At 42.8% G+C, this 25,856-nt stretch overlaps 2 protein-coding genes across 4 annotated transcripts in view; one reads left to right on the top strand and one right to left on the bottom strand.

Annotated features, from left to right (window-relative positions):
* Positions 1–674: 674 nt before the first annotated feature.
* Positions 675–24,134, bottom strand: yipf1 (Yip1 domain family, member 1). Of its 2 annotated transcripts, none has more exons than XM_046320859.1 (10): positions 24,045–24,134; positions 14,298–14,354; positions 12,739–12,905; positions 10,276–10,356; positions 9,959–10,046; positions 6,731–6,847; positions 6,391–6,557; positions 6,032–6,214; positions 2,927–3,041; positions 675–1,284 (listed from the first exon to the last, which is right to left on the bottom strand). In XM_046320859.1, exons 2-9 carry the CDS (start codon positions 14,332–14,334, stop codon positions 2,928–2,930), a joined length of 954 nt encoding a protein of 317 aa, XP_046176815.1. In that variant the 5' UTR covers positions 14,335–14,354; positions 24,045–24,134; the 3' UTR covers positions 675–1,284; position 2,927. The 2 variants fall into 2 exon arrangements, with proteins under 2 accessions (XP_046176815.1, XP_046176816.1); XM_046320860.1 differs by having other exon boundaries at positions 24,027–24,113.
* Positions 23,364–25,856, top strand: part of LOC124009241 (zinc finger protein ZFMSA12A-like) — a 28,769-nt gene continuing 26,276 nt past the window's right edge. Inside the window, exon 1 of one of the 2 annotated variants that reach the window (XM_046320836.1) lies at positions 23,364–23,496. Coding sequence is in view for 1 of the 2 variants with exons in the window: in XM_046320835.1 (XP_046176791.1) it covers positions 24,475–24,478 (4 nt within the window). In the remaining variant the exon portion in view is untranslated. Of the gene's footprint in view, positions 23,497–24,305; positions 24,479–25,856 lie in introns of those variants that run through there. The other variant, XM_046320835.1, reaches the window with a different exon arrangement.

Genomic DNA, 25,856 nt, shown 5'->3' with positions numbered 1-25,856 from the left:
GACCTCTAGCAGTGTATAATGGAGACAGAGGCCTGGACCTCTAGCAGTGTATAATGGAGACAGAGGACTGGACCTCTAGCAGTGTATAATGGAGACAGGGGACTGGACCTCTAGCAGTGTATAATGGAGACAGAGGACTGGACCTCAAGCAGTGTATAATGGAGACAGGGGACTGGACCTCTAGCAGTGTATAATGGAGACAGAGGACTGGCAGTATCTGGACCCCTAGCAGTGCATAATGGAGACAGAGGCCTGGCAGTATCTGGACCCCTAGCAGTGTATAATGGAGACAGAGGACTGGACCTCTAGCAGTGTATAATGGAGACAGAGGACTGGACCTCTAGCAGTGTATAATGGAGACAGAGGCCTGGACCTCTAGCAGTGTATAATGGAGACAGAGGACTGGACCTCTAGCAGTGTATAATGGAGACAGAGGACTGGACCTCTAGCAGTGTATAATGGAGACAGAGGACTGGACCTCTAGCAGTGTATAATGGAGACAGAGGACTGGACCTCTAGCAGTGTATAATGGAGACAGAGGACTGGACCTCTAGCAGTGTATAATGGAGACAGAGGCCTGGACCTCTAGCAGTGTATAATGGAGACAGAGGCAGTATCTGGACCCCTTGCAGATCTTTCCTGTAGAGTTAGTATATGCGATAGTAATGACTCGGTAACAATGAAAAACATTTTAATACAAAGAAGCGTCTTTCAAATGACATTTTTTTGTGAACAGTGTCTTATCAATATCAAGTTGTATATTTATATATATAACAGTAAAACTATGACAAGTTAAACAAGGAAGGGACTGGCTCTACACAGTAACACTACTCATGTTTAGTGCTACATCCTTAAGGCAGACAGTTCAGACACCATCCCATTAGAAAAAACTTTCTGTTGTCACCACCAGTGTCCGTTTCCAGAGGTTCCACATGGCACCCTGTTCCCTCTATAGTGCGTTATAGGGGTCCTGGTCTAAAGCAGTGCACTATATAGGGAATAGGGTGCCATTTGGTAAATAACCCAGGTCTTCGGACCAGGGTCGTGTTCATTAGTACATACATTTTAAAACACGGAAAACGCAAATATGCGTTTATTATTGTTTCAGTCCATTTTCCTCCGTTTGGTACCAATCCAGGTGTGTGTGTGTGTGTGTGTCGTGTTGTAACATGTTACTGTGTCTTTAAGGGCTTTAGCAGGAAGACCCACACAGGCAAGGTCGGTGCAGCAGGTCGGTAACCAAGACGACACGATGACACCATCTCCACGGCAACTTGATTCTACCTAATAAAAGGTAACAGGAGACGTTGCAATTAAAAAATAATAACACTTGTTCACTGTGGGAAGGACAGGAAGTCTGGTGTCAGATGACGTTGGACAAAACAGGTGGTGGTAGATAAATAAGAAATGGTTTTATGCTAATTCACACATTTGTAGACAATAAGTTAAAAAAAAACATCGAATATCCACCACTAAAGCCTTATCTAAACATGTCAACTCCAACAGGATGTACAGTGGCGTGGAAAACCACACGAAACATTCACAAGTCTTTTCCCATGTGTGTATTACAGGAAGTGCTGAACGATTAGTGCTTATTGAGGTCAGTTCAGTTTCAATTATATAAAAACAAGTTATCATGTTTTTTTCCATCTTTTTTCGATTATTTATTTATTTATTAACATGAAATGTATTATGAAATAATAACGTTCAAATTATTTGAGAGCTTTTTAACACAAATTCCAAAGCCAAAAATAGTGAACATTCAATTACCAAAACATTTTAAATATTCCATTGTTTCTGTCAAGTCCATATTGGGTCGACATCAATAGAAACATAGGACATTACTATGAAATAATAATATATTTCAGTTGTGCATATTGCTTATTTTTTATTTGATGATTTTATTATTTTTAAATCCTCAAAGTTATCACCTCATCTCTGATCAGACAGTAAGTCAGCAGTCAGACCATCTAACGTTATGTTCCCCAAACTGTACTGTCTGTAGTCATCCTATTTAACTAGGATGCTGCAAAGCTTGTCTGACTAAAATCATTTGACTAGTTCTTTAAAGTAGATAAGGCATACTTTCACAAACTGTCTCTGTCCCTCGTCGTTGTGTTGTGAACATTCCTCTCACATGCGGTCTGTGTGTATGTAACGTAACGTAGTTGCAGGCGTAAAAGGGTATCCACCCAGAGATCTGTATATAATGACGAAATGCGTATATCTCGACGAAATGCGTATATCTCGACGAAATGCGTATATCTCCGCCCCTAACAAGGAGAGTCGATGTCCCGAAGGCTGGAAGGCAGGCGACAAGCTTAGGTCCAACATAACCCCAAAGAAACGTATTTGGGCTTATTTTGGCGAGTGTAAAACCTCTCGCGTCGCCTCTTTTTCACTGATTCGTCTCTCAGCTGGGAAAAAAATGGCGCAATGGATTGTGGTCATTGTAGTTAATTACCACGTGTCTTTGCTTAGCTAGGTTGAATATTTACTGTATGAAAACTACAACTCCATTCAGTTCAGCTTCCCACATAATTCTGGACTTGATTTCTCCGACTTCTCTCATGAATGATTTGAGTTCTCTCTATAGAAATGGAGCGTTGGGCTCACAAAACAAAACTAAATGGAATTAAAGTAATCGAACCGGAGTCCGTCAATAATTGTTTAATAACCCCACCCCACCCCAAAAAAGACATGTTGGTTAATCGCTCAGCACTAATTACAGGTTAGTTCAATAACCTGTCGCTTTGAACAAAAGCATCTAGTAAATGGTATATGTTATGATTATATTTTACTCACGTTGGCTGCGGTGAAGGAGCAGCTAACATATTATTATATTAGCTAAACAAGTGGCTATATAAGACAGCCAGTAGAGGTATGAATGTCTACAACGCAAATATCTTTAGTTCCAACCATTTACCTCAGGACGTTTTATTAGTTCTGTGCATCTCCGTGGTTGGAGACGACTTGGTTCCATGGCCCACCACAGCATCAACAACAGGGTGTTCAACCTCCAACGTACTGAAGAAGTAAGCCTGGATGAAAAGAAACACAGCAAATCATTTATTCTGAGAGAACACCTGGGTTCTGCCCCAAATGACACCCCCATTCCCTTTATAGTGCACTACTTTTGACCAGGACCCCCATAGGGAATAGGGAGCCATTTGGGACACATTCGAGACCAACAAGCTAGAGAGGAACAGGGGCTCTGGTCAAAAGTAGTGCACTATGTAGGGAATAGGGTGCCATAGGGCTCTGGTCTAAAGTAGTGCACTATATAGGGAATAGGGTTCCATAGGACTCTGGTCTAAAGTAGTGCACTATATATAGGGAATAGGGTTCTATAGGACTCTGGTCTAAAGTAGTGCACTATATAGGGAATAGGGTGCCATAGAGCTCTGGTCTAAAGTAGTGCACTATATAGGGAATAGGGTTCCATAGGAATCTGGTCTAAAGTAGTGCACTATATATAGGGAATAGGGTTCTATAGGACTCTGGTCTAAAGTAGTGCACTATATAGGGAATAGGGTGCCATAGAGCTCTGGTCTAAAGTAGTGCACTATATAGGGAATAGGGTGCCATAGAGCTCTGGTCTAAAGTAGTGCACTATATAGGGAATAGGGTGCCATAGGACTCTGGTCTAAAGTAGTGCACTATATAGGGAATAGGGTGCCATAGGGCTCTGATCTAAAGTAGTGCACTATATAGGGAATAGGGTTCCATAGGACTCTGGTCTAAAGTAGTGCACTATATATAGGGAATAGGGTTCTATAGGACTCTGGTCTAAAGTAGTGCACTATATAGGGAATAGGGTGCCATAGAGCTCTGGTCTAAAGTAGTGCACTATATAGGGAATAGGGTTCCATAGGAATCTGGTCTAAAGTAGTGCACTATATATAGGGAATAGGGTTCTATAGGACTCTGGTCTAAAGTAGTGCACTATATAGGGAATAGGGTGCCATAGAGCTCTGGTCTAAAGTAGTGCACTATATAGGGAATAGGGTGCCATAGGACTCTGGTCTAAAGTAGTGCACTATATAGGGAATAGGGTGCCATAGGGCTCTGATCTAAAGTAGTGCACTATATAGGGAATAGGGTTCCATAGGACTCTGGTCTAAAGTAGTGCACTATATAGGGAATAGGGAGCCATTTTGGATGAAACTCATTTCCTGTCAGTCTTTTTTTTCTTATTAAGCCTTTCTGACACCCAATCTCTCTCTCTGTAAGTAGACGGGTCGTTCCACGAAATTGGTGCCTTTTGCGTAATTTCTGAAGATTATTATTTACGTCTGTCCCTCATTTTAAGCAATTCGTAACACACCATACAAAATGGATAATGGACATCCACAAATGAATACATACCATAGGAAACTTTATATACAGGGCCTTCAGAAAGTATTCAGACCCCTTGACTTTTTCCCACATTTTGTTACATTCCAGCCTTATTCTAAAATGGATTAAATAAACAAATATTTCTTTATCAATCTACACACAATACTCCCATATGCAGTTGTCAGGTTACCAGAACAACGGTCACAACAATAAGGTCCAAGTTGAATGTCTCTTGCTCCTACCCGGCAAAAACAGTGGTTATATAAAAGGTGAATGCCGACAAGAAAAATGTAAAAAAAATAGAGCTGTTTGAAAGAAACAGGAAACATACTGAGAATCATATGTAAAAGCAGTATATTATTCCACTACCTAGTTAAATGATTCACAGCAGGTGACATCGTTTGGGTCTTCTGAACAGCACGGTGGAAAAGGAAGTAAGTCTTCTCTCTCTTTATGGTCTATTTATACATTATTTTATAATCTTTGACGAAGGTGGTCAAGCTCAACATGTCAACTTTGTTCACTCAATTGAAAGTTGGGATTTATTTTATTTTTTAATTCAATAGTAAATCATTTTTTCTAGGTAACAATTAAGTACCTTACTGTGATTATTTTAAATTACAATGGTCAAAAAGAAACAAAAATAGAAATTCTTAGTAAAGAGCAATTTATTAAGCAATAATTTTGCTTGGACTGTCTGGGAGTGCTGAGGGTAGGGGAGGGGAAAACTGACAACTAGCTGTTATTGGCAGAGAGATTTGGAACTCTTTCTTATTGGTCTATTGACTAATTTACCACCTGGTGATGTCACCAGGCAGTCCAAAACTCCATCCCACCAAAACAGGCTGAAATGTATTTTCAAACAGCACTTACACTAAAAGGGCATTATCATAATTATTTTTACAATTTCACAGTATTTTCTGTAGGCTAAACATATACATTACATTTAAGTCATTTAGCAGACGCTCTTATCCAGAGCGACTTACAAATTGGTAAACATATCCTCCATGCAATTGAATGTTGAAAGATATATCATTTTTCTTTTTAGAAGTTTGCATGTCCAAAAAGGCACCCATTTCGTGGAACGACCCAGAGACATGTGATTCTCCTGAGTAGCTAGCTGGCTGTAGTCACACGTCGAAGTGGAATGACTGTCCATTTTCCAATCAGTCGTTGTTTCACCCTCCCCCATTTTCTTCCTGCTCAACCTCACCTTCCTACCTTCCTTCCTTCCTTCCTTCCTTCCTTCCTTCCTTCCTCTGATAAACTAACTAACTTGACTCCTTTCATGTGCTGTCAAGAGGGAGTGTAGCCAAAGATACTATGGTCTTTGGTGTAGCGCTCAGGCAGTTGCCACGCTACAAGGCTCCAGTAGAATAGTGAGGAGGTAACTGAGCTAATTAAGTCATTGTGTGGGTCCCATTTGGAGGTACAACCATTGGTGCAGCCAGGTGAGGTTATGTAAACTGGGTCAGTCAAGTCGGTGATTGTTAAATCAGGACATTGTATTACATGACCAGGAACAACCCAACTCCGTAAGGCTGGTGTCGTGTTCACTAGGCACGAAAAGGCACTTGTCCAATAAGAAACACTCATTTTGGTTTTCCATGGTGCACAACGTTTAGAAACGTTTTGCTACACTGTGCCCTAATGAACACGGCCCAGGTGTGTTTTTTTTTCTCTGATTGTTTACCTTACAACCGAACGCCAAGAGGATGTGGAGCGCCATGATGGCCGTCATGATCGCTATGGCAACCCGGTGCTGGTCGTCACGGACGGCGGGCCAGAAGGTCAAGACCAGCATGGAACCAGAGAGACAGAGAGCCACAACAATGGAAAACCACCTAACGGTCTCGTTCGGGATGATCCACAACACCTGTCAACAACAACACTCGTCAATAACTACAACATTATATAACATGTAAAAAAAAGACTGTAAATAAACATGTCCTCAACATTTGCATTGCAACAAAGTAAATGTGACACTATTGAACCTAATAAAATATAAACAATGCCACGTAATCAGACACAAAACAGTGTGTCATGTCTTACCACAGCAGGTATGTAGACGGCCAGGGAGTAGCCGTAGACACAGACGATCTCCAGGAATGAGTAAGAAACTACGTTCATAACCTTGGAGTTCCTCCAGACCAGCAGGCCCCACAGGGCCAGGGGAACCAGCCACGCATAGCTGTAGATCGCCGTGGCCGCAATGGTCACTGGGAAATAAAAACACACAAGAGAAACAGTAGCAACAATCCCATTCTTTTCTAAAACATTTACGGGACTTTTTGTTGTGTTCAGTATCTATTTGACTGAGTCTTGGGAAGTGGAGGAGTCAGTTTTATCCTGTGTTTTGTTTGACCCTTGAAAAACTTAAAATGACACTCACCTTTCCGGAACTCTGGGACGTATTTATACTGTGGTTTCCCCAGGTAAAGCAGGAAGTCAGAGATGTTTCCACAGATGGCGATGACAAAAACCAGAGTAGCACAGATCCAGAAGGGACCTGGAGGACACAGAGACGGTATCAGTAATCTGTAGTATTTGACGATGCATCACGGCCCGGTTCAAATGCTGCTTCCACGTCCCTGAATCCACTTGACGAGGTTGAATGTTATTCTGCCACTTGTTGAATGCCCTCATCAAGACACAGGTGCCTTTATACAGTCAGTGTTATCCACAAGTACATAGAGTAGCCAGACGGGTGCCCCTCTGCGTTCAAAATGTTTTGCAGAAGGAGCTCTATTTTGGTGGCCTCTGGTACATTCTTATGCCTTAATTCCATCCGAAATACACAGCAAAATGATTGAATACTTTATCGAGTTTACCTCTCACATTGACAAAAATGTGTTGTGGTATTGTCTGGAAAGACATGACTTTACCATTGAAATGAGTGAAAACATATGAGTTCGGTGTGTGTGTTGTTTTGTCTCGGTCTAGGACTAGACGAACAAAACTATTTAAACCTTTTTAAACATTGAATCTAGTCTTCTCGAGATTAAAGTCTCATTTATAGTTTTCCTGCAAGATATTAACTGTCACAATTATGTTCTCTTCAAATTATGTATTTTATTAAAACAGAAAAATTAAGTAAATATCCTATATTATCTTGAAAAATAAATTAAAGGATTTGTTTTTCCAGGTTTTCGCTCTTTAAAAATCACACTTTTTTAATAGAAAAACAATATAATTGGATGTTCTAAGTCCACAACGATGCTTAAACCTCATTAGAAGACGGCTTGTTGATTTTTGGGTTCCCCTTTAATTCCAGTGTCGTGGAAGATTCAGAATTTGTTGGTAACATATGTAAGATGTTTTATATTCATCAAATGTGTTTAAGTTACTTCTCATCAGAATGGTATTTTTGTATAATACTGTGGCGGGGTTGCAGTATCTGTTCTATGTCAAGACTAAGTTACTTGGGCCGGAGAGAGGGGAGAGGTCAAGGTGTCATCCTGTGTAAACATATCTTTTACTCCCTACCTTTTTCTAGTGGGGAAAGGAGGGTGGCAGTGTCTGGAATCATTCTATGCTCCCTCTAATGTTGTTTCTATCTTAACCTATAGCCTCATTCTCCTCTCCGTGAGTTTGTCCAGGATTGGTTGTATTTAGGGTTGGTTGTATCTAAATGACAATTTGATATATGCCTGTTGATATGGAGGATTGGTTTATGGTTCTGGGGTTTGAGAAAGGAGACAAAGCTGAACGATGAATTATGTCTATGCTGTCTGACTATGTGTGTCTTTGCTATAAAGGACCTCATTTGAAATGGGGAAGGGGCTCTCAGAGAATTCAAGGTTAGACACTGAATTGCCTGAGAGTCACAGGATTGTGATAGAGCTCATATAATTAAAGATGGACTTTGATAACTAACTCTGACTTGTGTGTGTGGTTTGCTCCGATGATTTGGTAAATAGAGGAAATTTCCACGACAGCACCTCGCAAGAGGCTGTTGTTTAGCGTGTTTTTGTAGAGCACATGTGATTGTAGAGTCTGCAAAAACAAACACCCACTGGAATGATGTTTGTCCCCCATGTATTCTATTTCACTTCCTCAAAATCCCCAGAACGAATCTAAGATACCTCAAGAAAACTGTTATTAACTTACGTTTTGGCCAAGAATGTTTTAGTCGTGCAATTTGACATCTAATTAAGAAAAGTCGCCAAGTATGTTTTAGTCTCTGGAGAGACATTATAATAGCTGAGCAGCGACGCTCCCCATCCAACCGGACAGAGCTGGAGAGACATTAAAATAGCTGAGCAGCGATGCTCCCCATCCAACCGGACAGAGCTGGAGAGACATAATAGCTGAGCAGCGATGCTCCCCATCCAACCGGACAGAGCTGGAGAGACATTATAATAGCTGAGCAGCGACGCTCCCCATCCAACCGGACAGAGCTGGAGAGACATTAAAATAGCTGAGCAGCGACGCTTCCCATCCAACCGGACAGAGCTGGAGAGACATTAAAATAGCTGAGCAGCGATGCTCCCCATCCAACCGGACAGAGCTGGAGAGACATAATAGCTGAGCAGCGATGCTCCCCATCCAACCGGACAGAGCTGGAGAGACATTATAATAGCTGAGCAGCGATGCTCCCCATCCAACCGGACAGAGCTGGAGAGACATTAAAATAGCTGAGCAGCGATGCTCCCCATCCAACCGGACAGAGAATGAGAGGATCTGTGGAGAAGCATGGGAGAAACTCCCCAAATACAGGTGTGCCAGGCTTGTAGCATCATACCCAAAAGACTCGAGGCTGTAATTACTGACAAAGGTGCTTCAACAAAGTACTGAGTAAAGGGTCTGAATACTTATGGAAATGTGATATTTCAGTTTTTAATTTTTAATACATTTGCAAAAATGTCAACAACATAAAAATGTTTATGCTTTGTCATTATGGGGTATTGTGTGTAGATTGACGAGGGGAAAAACGATTTAATCCATTTTAGAATAAGGCTGTAACGTGACAATGTGTAAAAAGTCAAGGGGTCTGAATACTTTCTGAATGCACTGAATGAGATCACTTTTATTCAGTCAGTTCGACACCTTTTATAAACTTGTCAACACTGGCTGTTCAGTTGCAAATCGACACACATTAAAATAGCACCACGACTCCACCTGGCTGGCTCTGTGAAACACGCAAAAGAAAACAAAGGAATCTGTCAGAAAACGATCATTAAGTGGTGGATGTTTAGCATCATCGTTACCACATGGGACGTCATGCTCTCCCCCTCCTCTGTGTACATAAATTCACCTGCGACCAACCACAACGCACACAAATTGTACCGGGAGGTGGGACTACGTAACCATGTCAACGCTCGCTTTGTGACTGAGAGGCGCCTGTCCTGTCAATAGATTGGTAGAACATGCATATCGTTCATTGTAGCGAGATCAACGGGATCGACGGACTAACGAAAATAAAAAAAACCTGTTTAATTAAAAGTAACCTAGTTTATATGAAGTGGGAAAAGTAGACGGCTGAAAATAAGTGTCTAAGTGGCTGATTAGACGACAGCTGGCGCTAACGTTAAACATTTAGGTTAGGATAACAACTCTTCAGGTTACTAGTAGTAGTTGTAGTAGTACTAGTTGACTAGTAGGAAGGATGCATGCTCACCATAAAGATCAGGGTTGTTGCGGATGTAGAGATGGACAAAGTTCTTCCCTGGCCATGGCAATAACGACCCCAGGATTCTCTCTCTCACCTAGAGGAAACACATTACGACAAAGTCATTAACAACACAGAAGTATAATAAATACATGATTACAAACCCAAGGCGGACGCCGTTTACCCCCGCAAATAAAAATCAGGTCCTGATCCAATGTAACTTCATTCGTTCTTAAAAACATATTGAAAATGTCATTACAAAAAAAACATTTATTATGTTTTTCAAAGGCCTATTTGTTTGGGCCGATTCAAGTCAGTTGAAGTACCTGGTGTGTCTCTACGTCAAAGAATGTCTGGTAATATTCAAAGGTCCAGAAAGGAGCACTTCTCTTCGGCCCAGACAACAGCTGTAGGAAAAGAAAACCTGTATTTTATAACAATAGAACTCACATCAGGTAACAAAACAATCACAGAATAAGATTAATTATCAGAAACATCAAAATGGGCTTTTATATGGCATGTGCTTTATTTTCTGACCCAAACATGGACAACATCTGGGCTGCAACTAAGTGCTTACCGACTACAGCCTATATGTTGTCAATGTTACGTTATAACGTGGTAAACTACACTATATATACAAATGCATATGTACACCCCTTTCAGACACACCCGTTGCTGACAGGTGTATAAAATTGAGCACGCCATGCAATCTCCATAGACAAACATTGGCAGTAGAATGCCCTTACTTAAGAGCTCAGTGACTTTCTACGTGGCGCTGTTATAGGACGCCACATTGCCAACAAGTCAGTTCATCAAATTTCCGCCCTGCTAGAGCTGCCCCAGTCAACTGTAAGTGCTGTTATTGTAAAGTGGAAACGGATAGGAGCAACAACGGCTCAGCCGTGAAGTGGTAGGCCAACCAAGGTCACAGAACAGGTGGCGAATCGCATCTCTGCATGTCTGGCAGACATATCAGTGTGGATGACGGATCACCACCTCAAGCTGAACCTCGGCAAGACGGAGCTGCTCTTCCTCCCGGGGAAGGACTGTCCGTTCCATGATCTCGCCATCACGGTTGACAACTCCATTGTGTCCTCCTCCCAGAGGGCTAAGAACCTTGGCGTGATCCTGGACAACACCCTGTCGTTCTCAACTAACATCAAGGCGGTGGCCCGTTCCTGTAGGTTCATGCTCTACAACATCCGCAGAGTACGACCCTGCCTCACACAGGAAGCGGCGCAGGTCCTAATCCAGGCACTTGTCATCTCCCGTCTGGATTACTGCAACTCGCTGTTGGCTGGGCTCCCTGCCTGTGCCATTAAACCCCTACAACTCATCCAGAACGCCGCAGCCCGTCTGGTGTTCAACCTTCCCAAGTTCTCTCACGTCACCCCGCTCCTCCGCTCTCTCCACTGGCTTCCATTTGAAGCTCGCATCCGCTACAAGACCATGGTGCTTGCCTACGGAGCTGTGAGGGGAACGGCACCTCAGTACCTCCAGGCTCTGATCAGGCCCTACACCCAAACAAGGGCACTGCGTTCATCCACCTCTGGCCTGCTCGCCTCCCTACCACTGAGGAAGTACAGTTCCCGCTCAGCCCAGTCAAAACTGTTCGCTGCTCTGGCCCCCCAATGGTGGAACAAACTCCCTCACGACGCCAGGACAGCGGAGTCAATCACCACCTTCCGGAGACACCTGAAATCCCACCTCTTTAAGGAATACCTAGGATAGGATAAGTAATCCTTCTCACCCCCCCCCCCCTTTTAAGATTTAGATGCACTATTGTAAAGTGACTGTTCCACTGGATGTCATAAGGTGAATGCACCAATTTGTAAGTCGCTCTGGATAAGAGTGTCTACTAAATGACTTAAATGTAAATGTAGAACAGGACCTTAGAGCGCTGAAGTGCATAAAATGATCTGTCCTCGGTTACAACCAACACTCACTACAGAGTTCCAAACTGCCTCTGGAAGCAACATCAGCACAAGAACTATTCACCGAGAGCTTCACGAAATGGGTTTCCATGGCCGAGCAGCCGCACACAAGCCTAAAATCACCATGTGCAATGCCAAGTGTCGGCCGGAGTGGTGTAAAGCTCACCGCCATTGGACTCTGAAGCAGTGGAAACGCGTTCTCTGGAGTGATGAATCACGCTTCACCATCTGGCAGTCCAACAAGATGAATCTGGGTTTGGCGAATGCCTGGAGAACGCTACCTGCCCGGATGCACAGTGCCAACTGTAAAGTTTGGTGGAGGAGGAATAGTGGTCTGGGGCTGTTTTTCAAGGTTCAGGCCCCTTAGTTCCAGTGAAAGGAAATCTTAACGCTTCAGCATACAATGACATTCTAGATGATTCTGTGCTTCCAACTTTGTGGCAACAGTTTGGGCAAGGCCCTTTCCTGTTTCAGCATGACAATGCCCCCGTACACAAAGTGAGGTCCATACAGAAATGGTTTGTTGAGATCAGTGTGGAAGAACTTGACAGGCCTGCACAAAGCCCTGACCTCAACCCCATCGAAACCCTTTGGGATGAATTGGAACGCCGACTGCAAGCCAGGCCTAATCGCCCAACATCAGAGCCCGACCTCACTAATGCTTGTGGCTGATTAGAAGCAAATCCCAGTAGCAATGTTCCAACAACTAGTAGAAAGCCTTCCCAGAAGAGTGGAGGCTGTTATAGCAGCAAAGGGGGGACCAACTCCATATTAATGCCCATAATTTTGGAATGAGATGTTCGACCAATAGGTGTCCACATATTTTTGGTCATATAGTGTATGTATTTTTCTGACCTCAGTCTTGTCGTCATTAGCCAATGGGTCATTGTCCTCTTCGAAGGATGTCACCGGTGCAGACCTCCTCTGTTTCTGAGGTTTGTGACTTCCTGCCCCTGTGTCCTCGATACTGATGGTAGTCGCATCTCCGTTCCCTCCCAAATGGCTCTCAGAACTGTCAAATTCTGATTCAGAATGTTAGTAAAGAGAAAGGTTATGACAAAGATTCTGATTCAGAATGTCAGTAAAGAGAAAGGTTATGACAAAGATTCTGATTCAGAATGTTAGTAAAGAGGAAGATTATGACAAAGATTCCGATTCAGAATGTTAGTAAAGAGAAAGGTTATGACAAAGATTCTGATTCAGAATGTTAGTTAAGAGAAAGGTTATGACAAAGATTCTGATTCAGAATGTCAGTGAAGAGAAAGGTTATGACAAAGATTCTGATTCAGAATGTTAGTTAAGAGAAAGGTTATGACAAAGATTCTGATTCAGAATGTCAGTGAAGAGAAAGGTTATGACAAAGATTCTGATTCAGAATGTTAGTTAAGAGAAAGGTTATGACAAAGATTCCGATTCAGAATGTTAGTAAAGAGAAAGGTTATGAGATTCTGATTCAGAATGTCAGTGAAGAGAAAGGTTATGACAAAGATTCCGATTCAGAATGTTAGTAAAGAGAAAGGTTATGACAAAGATTCCGATTCAGAATGTTAGTAAAGAGGAAGATTATGACAAAGATTCCGATTCAGAATGTTAGTAAAGAGAAGATTATGACAAAGATTCCGATTCAGAATGTTAGTAAAGAGAAAGGTTATGAGATTCTGATTCAGAATGTCAGTGAAGAGAAAGATTATGACAAAGATTCTGATTCAGAATGTTTGTAAAGAGGAATCATTAGATTCTGATTCCGAATAAAATGCCTAATACCACCATCTAGTGGGCACACCCTGGTAATATCAGGATTTTTGAAGAAATTATTTTTTTCAAAACTATTAAAATATTGTCTCCCTCTTTGGTTAATTACTCACATTTTATGCACTGTAGTGATAGCTAGCTGTAGCTTATGCTTTCAGTACTAGATACATTTTTTAATCTTTTGATTGGGTGGACATGTCAGTTCATGCTGCAAGAGCTCTGATAGGTTGGAGGACATCCTCTGGAAGTTGTCATAATCACTGTGTAAGTGTATGGAAGGGGGTGAGAACCATGAGCCTCCTTGGTTTCGTATTGAAGTCAATGTACCCAGAGGAGGACGGAAGCTAGCTGTCCTCCGGCTACACCATGGTGCTACCCTACAGAGTGCTGTTGAGGCTACTGCAGACCTTCATTGAAACACAGTTTTAATTAGTTATTTGGTGACGTGAACATATTTAGTATAGTTGTATCTAAAAATAATAACTTTTTTTAACACTTCACTATTATGAAATTCACGAGAGGATGGTCCTGCCCTTCCTCCTCAGAGGAGCCGCCACTGACCTGAATGGCATTATTATTATTATAATGTATACAGTCTATAAGATTGAGCAGCAGTGGTGTCATGCTGTATCGGAATGACACCACAGGCTATAAACACTCACCTTGAAATGTTAAGAGGAAATCGCTGTTAGCCGCCATGTAGGAGACTAATCAAGAGTCTGTGGAGACAAAGAAGATATGTGTGTCAAGATACACGCTTCTCCATAGAGATCCATTACGCTGCTGGCACTGTAACGATGCAGGAAATGTGGATAGACTTGTTCAATGGGATTCGATGATCATCACTCGGTAGCTTTTTCAGAGGATGGAGGTTGACAGGCTAACAATACCATGTAAACATATACACTGTCAGTACAGTTTTGTTTGTCCACTACGACTGAATGCAGATGATAAAACTCAGCACTGCTAGCTCAATCAGCGTCGGACGGATCAACATTTATAGGATGGGTACCCGGGGGAAATTGGGGGAGGGGCATGTTATTTAAATTTCAGTCAAGGGAAGTGTTTAGTATTCCAGGGGAGGGGCATGTTATTTAAATTTCAGTCAAGGGAAGTGTTTAGTATTATTTTAATCTGGTCCAGGGGAGGGGCATTGTCACGTCTTGGTCATTGTATTTTGTGGTTTTGGTATATGTTTGGGTAAGCCAGGGTGTGACATGGGTTTATATGTTGTGTTTCGTATTGGGGTTTGTAGTAATTGGGATTGTGTATGATTAGGGGTGTTAGTTAGGTTTGGCTGCCTGAGGCGATTCTCAATCAGAGTCAGGTGCTTGTCGTTGTCTCTGATTGAGAACCGTATTTAGACAGCCTGACTTTCGCGTTGTATTTGTGGGTGTTTGTTCCTGTCTTAGTGTTGTAGTCACCAGATAGGCTGTAATAGGTTTCACGTTTCGTTTGTTGTTTTCGTTTATTCAGTTATTTCATGTACCACGATACTTCATTAAAAGTCATGAGTAACCTACACGTTGCATTTCGGTCTGACTCTCTTCATTCAACAGACGAACGACGTTACAGGCATGTTATTTAAATTTCAGTCAAGGGAGGGGTTTAGTATTATTTTAATCTGGTCCAGGGGAGGGGCATGTTATTTAAATTTCAGTCAAGGGAGGGGTTTAGTATTATTTTAATCTGGTCCAGGGGAGGGGCATGTTATTTAAATTTCAGTCAAGGGAGGGGTTTAGTATTATTTTAATCTGGTCCAGGGGAGGGGCATGTTATTTAAATTTCAGTCAAGGGAGGGGTTTAGTATTATTTTAATCTGGTCCAGGGGAGGGGCATGTTATTTACATTTCAGTCAAGGGAGGGGTTTAGTATTATTTTAATCTGGTCCAGGGGAGGGGCATGTTATTTAAATTTCAGTCAAGGGAGGGGTTTAGTATTATTTTAATCTGGTCCAGGGGAGGGGCATGTTATTTACATTTCAGTCAAGGGGCGGCAGCGTAGCCTAGTGGTTAGAGCGTTGGACTAGTAACCGGAAGGTTGCGAGTTCAAAGCTGCGAGCTGAACAGGCAGTTAACCCACTGTTCCCAGGCCGTCATTGAAAATAAGAATGTGTTCTTATTGTGTCCATTGTGTTCCGTAGAGAGAACAGTCCATTGTAGTCCGTAGAGAGAACAGTCCATTGTGTTCCGTAGAGAGAAAACAGTCCATTGTGTTCCGTAGAGAGAAAACAGTCCATTGTGTTCCGTAGAGAGAAAACAGTCCATTGTGTTCCGTAGAGAACACAGTCCATTGTGTTCCGTAGAGAGAACAGTCCATTGTGTTCCGTAGAGAGAACAGTCCATTGTGTTCCGTAGAGAGAAAACAGTCCATTGTGTTCCGTAGAGAACACAGTCCATTGTGTTCCGTAGAGAGAGAACAGTCCATTGTGTTCCGTAGAGAGAAAACAGTCCATTGTGTTCCGTAGAGAGAACAGTCCATTGTGTTCCGTAGAGAGAACAGTCCATTGTAGTCCGTAGAGAAAACAGTCCATTGTGTTCCGTAGAGAGAACAGTCCATTGTAGTCCGTAGAGAGAACAGTCCATTGTGTTCCGTAGAGAAAACAGTCCATTGTGTTCCGTAGAGAACACAGTCCATTGTGTTCCGTAGAGAGAACAGTCCATTGTAGTCCGTAGAGAGAACAGTCCATTGTGTTCCGTAGAGAGAACAGTCCATTGTGTTCCGTAGAGAGAACAGTCCATTGTAGTCCGTAGAGAGAACAGTCCATTGTGTTCCGTAGTTCCATTGTGTTCCGTAGAGAGAACAGTCCATTGTGTTCCGCAGAGAGAACAGTCCATTGTGTTCCGTAGAGAGAACAGTCCATTGTGTTCCGTAGAGAGAACAGTCCATTGTGTTCCGTAGAGAGAACAGTCCATTGTGTTCCGTAGAGAGAAAACAGTCCATTGTGTTCCGTAGAGAAAACAGTCCATTGTGTTCCGTAGAGAGAACAGTCCATTGTGTTCCGTAGAGAAAAGAAAGACCATTGGAAAGAACAAAATCAAGGTGACAAAAATAAATAGAGACAAAGCTAAAAGTGACAACCCAATTAGAGCTGTGAATGAACCTGAATCCAGTTTGTGTATTCAATCTATCAGGAAGGAAAAGAAACAGCGCAAGTCAATGGACAATATCTGAAAATGATCCTTAATACAGACAGTGGAAGGAATTTCATCGGAGAAGCCCTGTTCAAGAGAACGTTTGCAGGAATGGAACTTAGAGAGTAAGAAAAAGTGTTATGTTTCTGCTCAGACTACTCCACTACATTGTGTCGGTTATTTGAAAGCAGAACTTTTGAATAAAAGTGCATCAACATACCAGATATCGGTGCTCAGAGGAAACGTAGAAGCATTGATAGGAAGGAAAATATGTTTTGACTTGAAAATACAGAGCACAAGACATCATGTCAATTCAGTAGAGCAATCACCAGGCATATTCATGCAGCTAGCACAAGAATATGAGTCTCTTTTCCAAGGACTTGGACATATCAGTGGATACACTCACAAAAGGTACGGTGAATGAGCAAATAGTCCCTGTAGCTCAAGGCCTGATATCTGTTTCCTTATCCAATGCTGGAAGCTGTCAATCAAGAGCTGGACTCGATGTTAGATATAATATAAATAATATATGCCATTTAGCAGACGCTTTTATCCAAAGCGACTTACAATCATGTGTGCATACATTCTACGTATGGGTGGTCCCGGGGATCGAACCCACTACCCTGGCGTTACAAGCGCCATGCTCTACCAACTGAGCTACAGAAGGACCACATATGACATCATACAAGAAGTGAATCAAAGATCAGAAAGGATTTCCAATATTCTCCACATTCCAAAGAAAGACAAAAGAAGTCGGAGTTTGTGCTGACTTATGAGAACATAGATATATCATAGAGAAGGACACGAAGTTCCCACAGTAGACAGTATACTGCAAGCATTGCAAGGAGCGAAAGTGTTCGCAAAACTGGATGCGAAAAAAGGATCATGGCAAGTTGAACTAGCCTCAGAATCAAGAAACCTGACAACATTCATCACACACAGTGGATACTACAGATTCAAGACATTTCCTTTCAGATTATCAAGCGCACCTGAGGCATACCAGAAAGACATGGACTTTATGCTTTGTGGATTAACAACATTCAAATCAAATTGTATTGGTCACATACACCTGGTTAGCAGATGTTATTGCCAGTGAAGCGAAATGCTTATTGAATTCTAGGTCAGGTGAACAAAAGGACTTGAGTTCCTGTATGTTGCTACAATTACACCATGAGTCGTTGATCATGAAACCTACACCCCCCGCCCATCGTTTTACCGGGAGAGATTATTATTCCTGTCGGCGTGATGCACTGAAAATCCGGATTCTGACAACATGTCCCAAGCTAGCCATGTTTCCGTGAAACAGAATGTTACAATCCCAGATCCCCTTTGGGAAGTAACTCTTGCACTGATTTCAACGACTTTGTTAACTGGGGACTGGACATTAGCGAGTAATATACTGGGAAGCGGTGGGTGGTGTGTACGCATCCGAAAGCCTCATTAGAAGACCGCTCCGGCACCCTCTCCTCCGACGGTGTTGTTTTGGGTCAGCCTCTGGAATCAGTTCAAATTCCCTGGGAGGTACTGACAAAGGACCCGCTTTGGGAAAGTCGTATTCCTGGTCGCTGGTAAGTTGACGTCTCTCTGATATCCAATAGTTCTTCCCGGCTGTATGTTCTAACACTTAAGGTGTTCTGGGCAATGCAAGAAAAAATACATGACAAAAATGTAGAAAAATACTGCCCAGTTTCCTGAGGACGAGAAGCGGAGCTGCCATTTCTATCGGCACCATTTTTAACAGCAGTCATTATTGACACAAACCCAGTAGTACTTGGAGCTATATTGCTACAGCAACAGAAAATTAACAGAACAAGCCAATTGCTTATGCAAGTCGTTCACTGACCTGTAGAGAGACAAGATATTCTCAGATCGAGTGAGAAGCTCTTGGGTGCGTAAGTGTAACGGATGTGAAACGGCTAGCTTAGTTAGCGGTGGTGCTGATGTAACGGATGTGAAACGGCTAGCTTAGTTAGCGGTGGTGCTGATGTAACGGATGTGAAACGGCTAGCTTAGTTAGCGGTGGTGCTGATGTAACGGATGTGAAACGGCTAGCTTAGTTAGCGGTGGTGCTGATGTAACGGATGTGAAACGGCTAGCTTAGTTAGCGGTGGTGCTGATGTAACGGATGTGAAACGGCTAGCTTAGTTAGCGGTGGTGCTGATGTAACGGATGTGAAACGGCTAGCTTAGTTAGCGGTGGTGCTGATGTAACGGATGCGAAACGGCTAGCTTAGTTAGCGGTGCGCGCTAAATAGCGTTTCAATCGGTGACGTCACTTGCTCTGAGACCTTGAAGTAGTAGTTCCCCTTGCTCTGCAAGGGCCGCGGTTTTTGTGGAACGATGGGTAACAATGCTTCGTGGGTGACTGTTGTTGATGTGTGCAGAGGGTCCCTGGTTCGCACCCGGGCATGGGCGAGGGGACGGTCTACAGTTATACTGTTACATAAGGGCAATAGAACACTTCATAACTTTTATATATGGAGGCCAGTTTGTACTACAAACTGATCCCAGACCACTGATCTACATGTATATATGGAGGCCAGTTTGTACTACAAACTGATCCCAGACCACTGATCTACATGTATATATGGTGGCCAGTTTGTACTACAAACTGATCCCAGAACACTGATCTACATGTATATATGCAGGCCAGTTTGTACTACAAACTGATCCAAAACCACTGATCTACATGTATATATGGAGGCCAGTTTGTACTACAAACTGATCCCAAACCACTGATCTACATGTTGGATTTGGAGGTAAGTCTGTACTACAGGAGTGGACAAACGTTTTGAGAATGACACAAATATACATTTTCACAAAGTCTGCTGCCTCAGTTTGTACGATGGCAATTTTCATATACTCCAGAATGTTATGAAGAGTGATCAGATGAATTGCAAAGTCCCTCTTTGCCATGTAAAAATTTACTGAATACCCCAAGAACTTTTCCACTGTCATGCAGATTGAGTTTGAATAACAGACTGGAAGCTTCAAAAGGAGGGTGGTGCTTGGAGTCATTGTTCTTCCTCTGTCTCAACCATGGTTACCTGCAAGGAAACACGTGCCGTCATCATTGTTTTACACAAAAAGGGCTTCACAGGCAAGGATATTGCTGCCAGTAAGATTGCACCTAAATCAACCATTTATTGGATCATCAAGAACTTCAAGGAGAGCGGTTCAATTGTTGTGAAGAAGGCTTCAGGGCGCCCAAGAAAATCCAGCAAGTGCCAGGACCGTCTCCTAAAGTTGATTCATCTGTAGGATCGGGGCATCACTAGTACAGAGCTTGCTCAGGAATGGCAGCAGGCATCTGCACGCACAGTGAGGTGAAGACTTTTGGAGGATGGCCTGGTATCAAGAAGGGCAGCAAAGAAGCCATTTCTCTCCTGGAAAAACATCAGGGACAAACTGGTATTCTACAAAAGGTAAAGGGTTTGGACTGCTGAGGACTGAGGTAAAGTCATTTTCTCTGATGAATCCCCTTTCCGATTGTTTGGGGCATCCGGAAAAAAGCTTGTCCGGAGAAGACAAGGTGAGCGCTACCATCAGTCCTGTGTCATGCCAACAGAAAGCATCCCGAGACCATTCATGTGTGGGGTTTCTTCTCAGCCAAGGGAGTGGGCTCACTCACAATTTTGCCTAAGAACACAGCCATGAATAAAGAATGGTAAAAGAACACAACTTTGATGTTGGATATTATATATATATATATATATATATATATATATATATATATATATATATATATATATATATATATATATATTGGTCGACCTCTACTGGATATAATTGTGTACATTGTAAGCATGGAGAATGGAAAGTTGCCAAGTTCCGATGTGTTACTGTGACAAACCTCAGGCAACTCATTTAAAGTAGTGAGCACAGAAGATGGATCTAGAAAGCCAGCATGGTTTAGGGACATGGTAACGTAAAAAAGTCTAATAATAAAATAACTGATATAAAAGAACATTTGTATCAAGAGTTCCTGAAATGTTCAATTTGACTGTTGAATAATGATGGAGAATAAGAATAAAATATAATAAATAAATAACAAATAAAATTTGATTTGATGATTTGATTTATTTCAGGGAAGCTAGAAACCATTATACACAGGTAGTTAGAAAAGCCAAGGCTAGCTTTTTCAAGCAGAAATTTGCTTCCTGCAACACTAACTCAAAAAAGTTCTGGGACACTGTAAAGTCCATGGAGAATAAGAGCACCTCCTCCCAGCTGCCCACTGCACTGAGGCTAGGAAACACTGTCACCACCGATAAATGCACAATAATTGAGAATTTCAATAAGCATTTCTCTACAGCTGGCCATGCTTTCCACCTGGCAACCCCTACCCTGGTCAACTGCCCGGCACCCTCCACAGCAAACCGCCCAAGCCTTCCCCATTTCTCATTCTCCTAAATCCAGTCAGCTGATGTTCTGAAAGAGCTGCAGAATCTGGACCCCCTACAATTCAGCCGGGCTAGACAATCTGGACCCTCTCTTTCTAAAATGATCTGCCGAAATTGTTGCAACCCCTATTACTAGCCTGTTCAACCTCTCTTTCGTATCATCTGAGATTCACAAAGATTGGAAAGTTGCTGCAAAGGGGAGACACTCTAGACCCAAACTGCTACAGACCTATATCTATTCTATCCTGTCTTTCTAAAGTCTTTGAAAGCCAAGTTAAGAAACAGATTACCGACCATTTCGAATCCCACCGTACCTTCTCCGCTATGCAATCTGGTTTCAGAGCTGGTCATGGGTGCACCTCAGCCACGCTCAAGGTCCTAAACGATATCATAACCGCCATCGATAAGAGACATTACTGTGCAGCAGTATTCATCGACCTGGCCAAGGCTTTCGACTCTGTCAATCACCACATTCCCATCGGCAGACTAAATAGCCTTGGTTTCTCAAATGACTGCCTCGCCTGGTTCACCAACTACTTCTCTGATAGAGTTCAGTATGTCAAATCAGAGGGCCTGTTGTCCGGACGTCTGGCAGTCTCTATGGGGGTGCCACAGGGTTCAATTCTCGGGTCAACTCTCTTCTCTGAATACATCAATGATGTCGCTCTCGCTGCTGGTGATTCTCTGATCCACCTCTACGCAGACGACACCATTCTGTCTACTTCTGACCCTTTGTTGGACACTGTGTTAACTAACCTCCAGATGAGCTTCAATGCCATACAACTCTCCTTCCGTGGCCTCCAACTGCTCTTAAATACAAGTAAAACTAAATGCATGCTCTTCAAACGATCGCTGCCCACACCTGCCCGCCCGAACAGCATCACTACTATTGGAGGGTTCTGACTTAGAATATGTGGACAACTACAAATACCTAGGTGTCTGGCTAGACTGTAAACTCTCCTTCCAGACTCACAATAAGCATCTCCAATCCCAAATTAAATCTAGAATCTGCTTCCTATTTCGCAAACAAAGCCTCCTTCTCTCACGTTGCCAAACATACCCTTGTAAAACTGACCATCCTACCGATCCTCGACTTCGGCGATGTCATTTACAAAATAGCCCTCAATACTCTACTCAACAAATTGGATGTAGTCTATCACAGTGCCATCAGTTTTGTCACTAAAGCCCCATATACTACCCACCACTGCGACCTGTACACTCTCGTTGGCTGGCCCTCGCTTCATACTCCTCTCCAAACCCACTGGCTCCAGGTCATCTACAAGTCTCTGATAGGTAAGGCCCCGCCTTATCTCAGCTCACTGGTCACCATAGCAGCACCCACCCATAGCACGCGCTCAAGCAGGTATATTTCACTGGTCACCCCCAAAGCGAATTCCTCCTTTGGCCGCCTCTCCTTCCAATTCTCTGCTGCCAATGGCTGGAATGAATTGCAAAAATCACTGAAGCTAGAGACTCATATCTCCCTCACTAACTTTAAGCACAAGCTGTCTGAGCAGCTCACAGATCACTGCACCTGTACATAGCCCATCCAACTACCTCATCCCCATACTGTATTTATTTATCTTGCTCCTTTGCACCCCTGTATCTCTACTTGCACATTCATCTTCTGCACATCAATCACTCTAGTGTCTAATTGCTGTATTGTAATTACTTCACCACCATTGCCTATTTATTGCCTTACCTCTCTTATCCTACCTCATTTGCACATGCTGTATATATATTTGTCTACTGTATTATTGATTGTATGTTTGTTTATTCCATATGTAACTCTGTGTTGTTGTATGTGTCGAACTGCTTTGCTTTATCTTGGTCAGGTCGCAATTGTAAATGAGAACTTATTCTCAACTGGTCTACCTGGTTAAATAAAGGTGTTCTCAACTGGTCTACCTGGTTTAACTTGTTTTTGTTGATAAGGAAGCACTGAAAAAATTGCAGTTGTAACTTTTATTTATGTAAAAAAAAAAGTACTTACCTTTTGAATGTAAAAGAAAATCATATTTAATGTGTAAGCTTTGTAACAACAAAGTTAGAAACGGTAATACAATTTGATTGTTAAAGTTGTGGACTTTAAATCTAACAAGGGAAGGGAGGTAGTATAGTACTATTGCAAGACTACCTACCTGTTATAGTGATGAAGACGTGACTAGAACTAGATAATGAAAATGGCTTTAAACTGTCAAACCTCGGGAAGTACGAGTTGTTATCACAGCGAGTCTCATTCTTTAATTCAACAACATCGCGTGACAGCGGTGGATTTGATCTGCGCACCTGCGAGCAGCCGAACGAGTCCCCCTCTTTAGTGAAGTGAGTTCAGAACAACTGAATGTATGCGAAGTTGAAGTAGTTTTCACTAAACGTCATATGTCCGAACTCAGAAAAAAAATATGGTTCGCATAAATAACATGTTTACTGTGGTATAACGTTTATTTTGATTGGCGATAGTCTGTATTTATCAGAGTGCCGTCAGTTGTAGACATAATTATTAGGGGTTATCGTTCTTGCAATGCATGTAAACGTTTCAATTGAACTATTATATTAATCTGACGATAAACAATAACATCATTATTGTGTGCATGTAACCGTACTCAGTGTGATGGTCTATTTAGAAATTAGGTAGCTTATGCTTAACTTGGTGTTTGAGGGTATTCAAAAGTGAAACTTTTCTTTATACAATGTGTGTGGAGGGCCATCCATTTTCATTTCAGAGGCCCGATGTCTCGCTAAATAGAAATAACGTTCACTTTCTAATCCTATGCCAAATACAAGGAAGGCATTGCATTTCATTAGCTGCATTGTGAATAATAACCCCACGAACTATTAAATAACCAAATTACCATAAATATATACTTTACCCTCTCAGCAGTTAAGAAGTAAGAATATGTGTAAGGGTAAACTCAGCTCCCTTTTCCGGTCGCATTTTCGTTTTTCTAAATAATAGTCAAATGATCTGATCTCGAAACAGTACATAAAAATCATCGCATATTCTAATTTTATAAATATTGTATTCCGGATTATGATTTGAAAGAAAATGATTGAAGGTGGAGAAATGTTCTTTATCATAGAGAAAATACCTCCTAAAGAAACATGGGACTTTTATTTTGACATGAAGCAGCAGGACCGTTTACGGAAGTACGCGTTCTTCGCCGACGATGAAGAAGAAGCCGAAAAGGTGTTTTCTTTGCCTGCTAGGATAGCTAACTGGCTAGTATATTTCTTGGATAAGTCATTCCTTCCCTTTCTCTTCATAAAAATACGAAGCAATAAGTTCTTTGGAGGTGAAATATGGGTATGTATTAGCTGATGTACACATTGCATAGTTTTTTTTGGTAACTATCAGTTGCTTCGGCCCTCAAGCCGCTAGCTACAATAGGTTTTATAACTAACCCAAGATCGACCAGAGCCTGTTGTTTCCAATGGGAGCAAACTTATCATAATGGGCAGGACAAGCAAGGAGGTGGGCTGAGCCAAGGACGAGCTACTGACATCCGATTGGTGCATTCTAGCATTTATTTGTATATTTCCGTTAGGGAACGCCTACGCTGTGAAGTGCGCATGTGCGGTAACTCAATTCGTCCTTGCGCTCCTTGGAAATATAGATTTTTTTGAAACTTTGGCAAAGCTAAGGGTAAAGTCTACAAAAAATCAGTTTGTTACAGATTTTAGTTTTGGAAACACAAAACTGTATGGAGATCCAAATGTTTTATCGATGAGAAAATTAGCAGAATGTTGGCCATAATTAATCTCGCTTCATCGTTCCCTACTGCCAGCCACTGGGCTTCCTCTTAGAACCATATTTTGTAGTGAGTGGAAACGCCAACAGGACGCTTTACATTTGTACATCCTGTGAAATATCTGCCTCATTGTTCTATCTGTGACAATAGTGTGTGATTACTGCCAACAATTTGGGCGTTCCTGCATGATTACTGCCCCCCCCCCCACACACACACACACACACACACACGCACACACACACTGTCCTAGCTAGGAGGACTCCGGCACTCAGCGGGCGGGGGCGAAGTACACTGTCCTAGCTAGGAGGACTCCGGTACTCAGCGGGCGGGGGCGAAGTACACTGTCCTAGCTAGGAGGACTCCGGTACTCAGCGGGCGGGGGCGAAGTACACTGTCCTAGCTAGGAGGACTCCGGCACTCAGCGGGCGGGGGCGAAGTACACTGTCCTAGCTAGGAGGACTCCGGTACTCAGCGGGCGGGAGCGAAGTACACTGTCCTAGCTAGGAGGACTCCGGTACTCAGCGGGCGGGGGCGAAGTACACTGTCCTAGCTAGGAGGACTCCGGTACTCAGCGGGCGGGGGCGAAGTACACTGTCCTAGCTAGGAGGACTCCGGTACTCAGCGGGCGGGGGTGAAGCTAGGAGGACACTGTCCTAGCTAGGAGGACTCCGGTACTCAGCGGGCGGGAGCGAAGTACACTGTCCTAGCTAGGAGGACTCCGGTACTCAGCGGGCGGGGGCGTCCTAGCTAGGAGGACTCCGGTACACGGGCGTCCTGTCCTAGCTAGGAGGACTCCGGTACTCAGCGGGCGGGGGCGAGGAGTACACTGTCCTAGCTAGGAGGACTCCGGTACTCAGCGGGCGGGGGCGAAGTACACTGTCCTAGCTAGGAGGACTCCGGTACTCAGCGGGCGGGGGCGAAGTACACTGTCCT

Source organism: Oncorhynchus gorbuscha, linkage group LG22 (genome assembly GCF_021184085.1).
Source record: "Oncorhynchus gorbuscha isolate QuinsamMale2020 ecotype Even-year linkage group LG22, OgorEven_v1.0, whole genome shotgun sequence".
Lineage (NCBI taxonomy): Eukaryota > Metazoa > Chordata > Actinopteri > Salmoniformes > Salmonidae > Oncorhynchus > Oncorhynchus gorbuscha.
The sequence above is the reverse complement of the archived record's forward strand: the minus strand, read 5'-3'. Positions and strand labels throughout refer to the sequence as shown.

Bases quoted from the DNA above. Each gene is read 5' to 3' on its own strand.
- yipf1 (XM_046320859.1), bottom strand. From the start codon at position 14,334: ATGGCGGCTAACAGCGATTTCCTCTTAACATTTCAAG. The intron at 6,558-6,730 runs GTGAGTGTCATT...TTTATTTCCCAG, and splicing joins CGTCCCAGAGTTCCGGAAAG to TGACCATTGCGGCCACGGCG. The intron at 3,042-6,031 runs GTAAACAATCAG...CTTTTCATCCAG, and splicing joins TCTTGGCGTTCGGTTGTAAG to GCTTACTTCTTCAGTACGTT.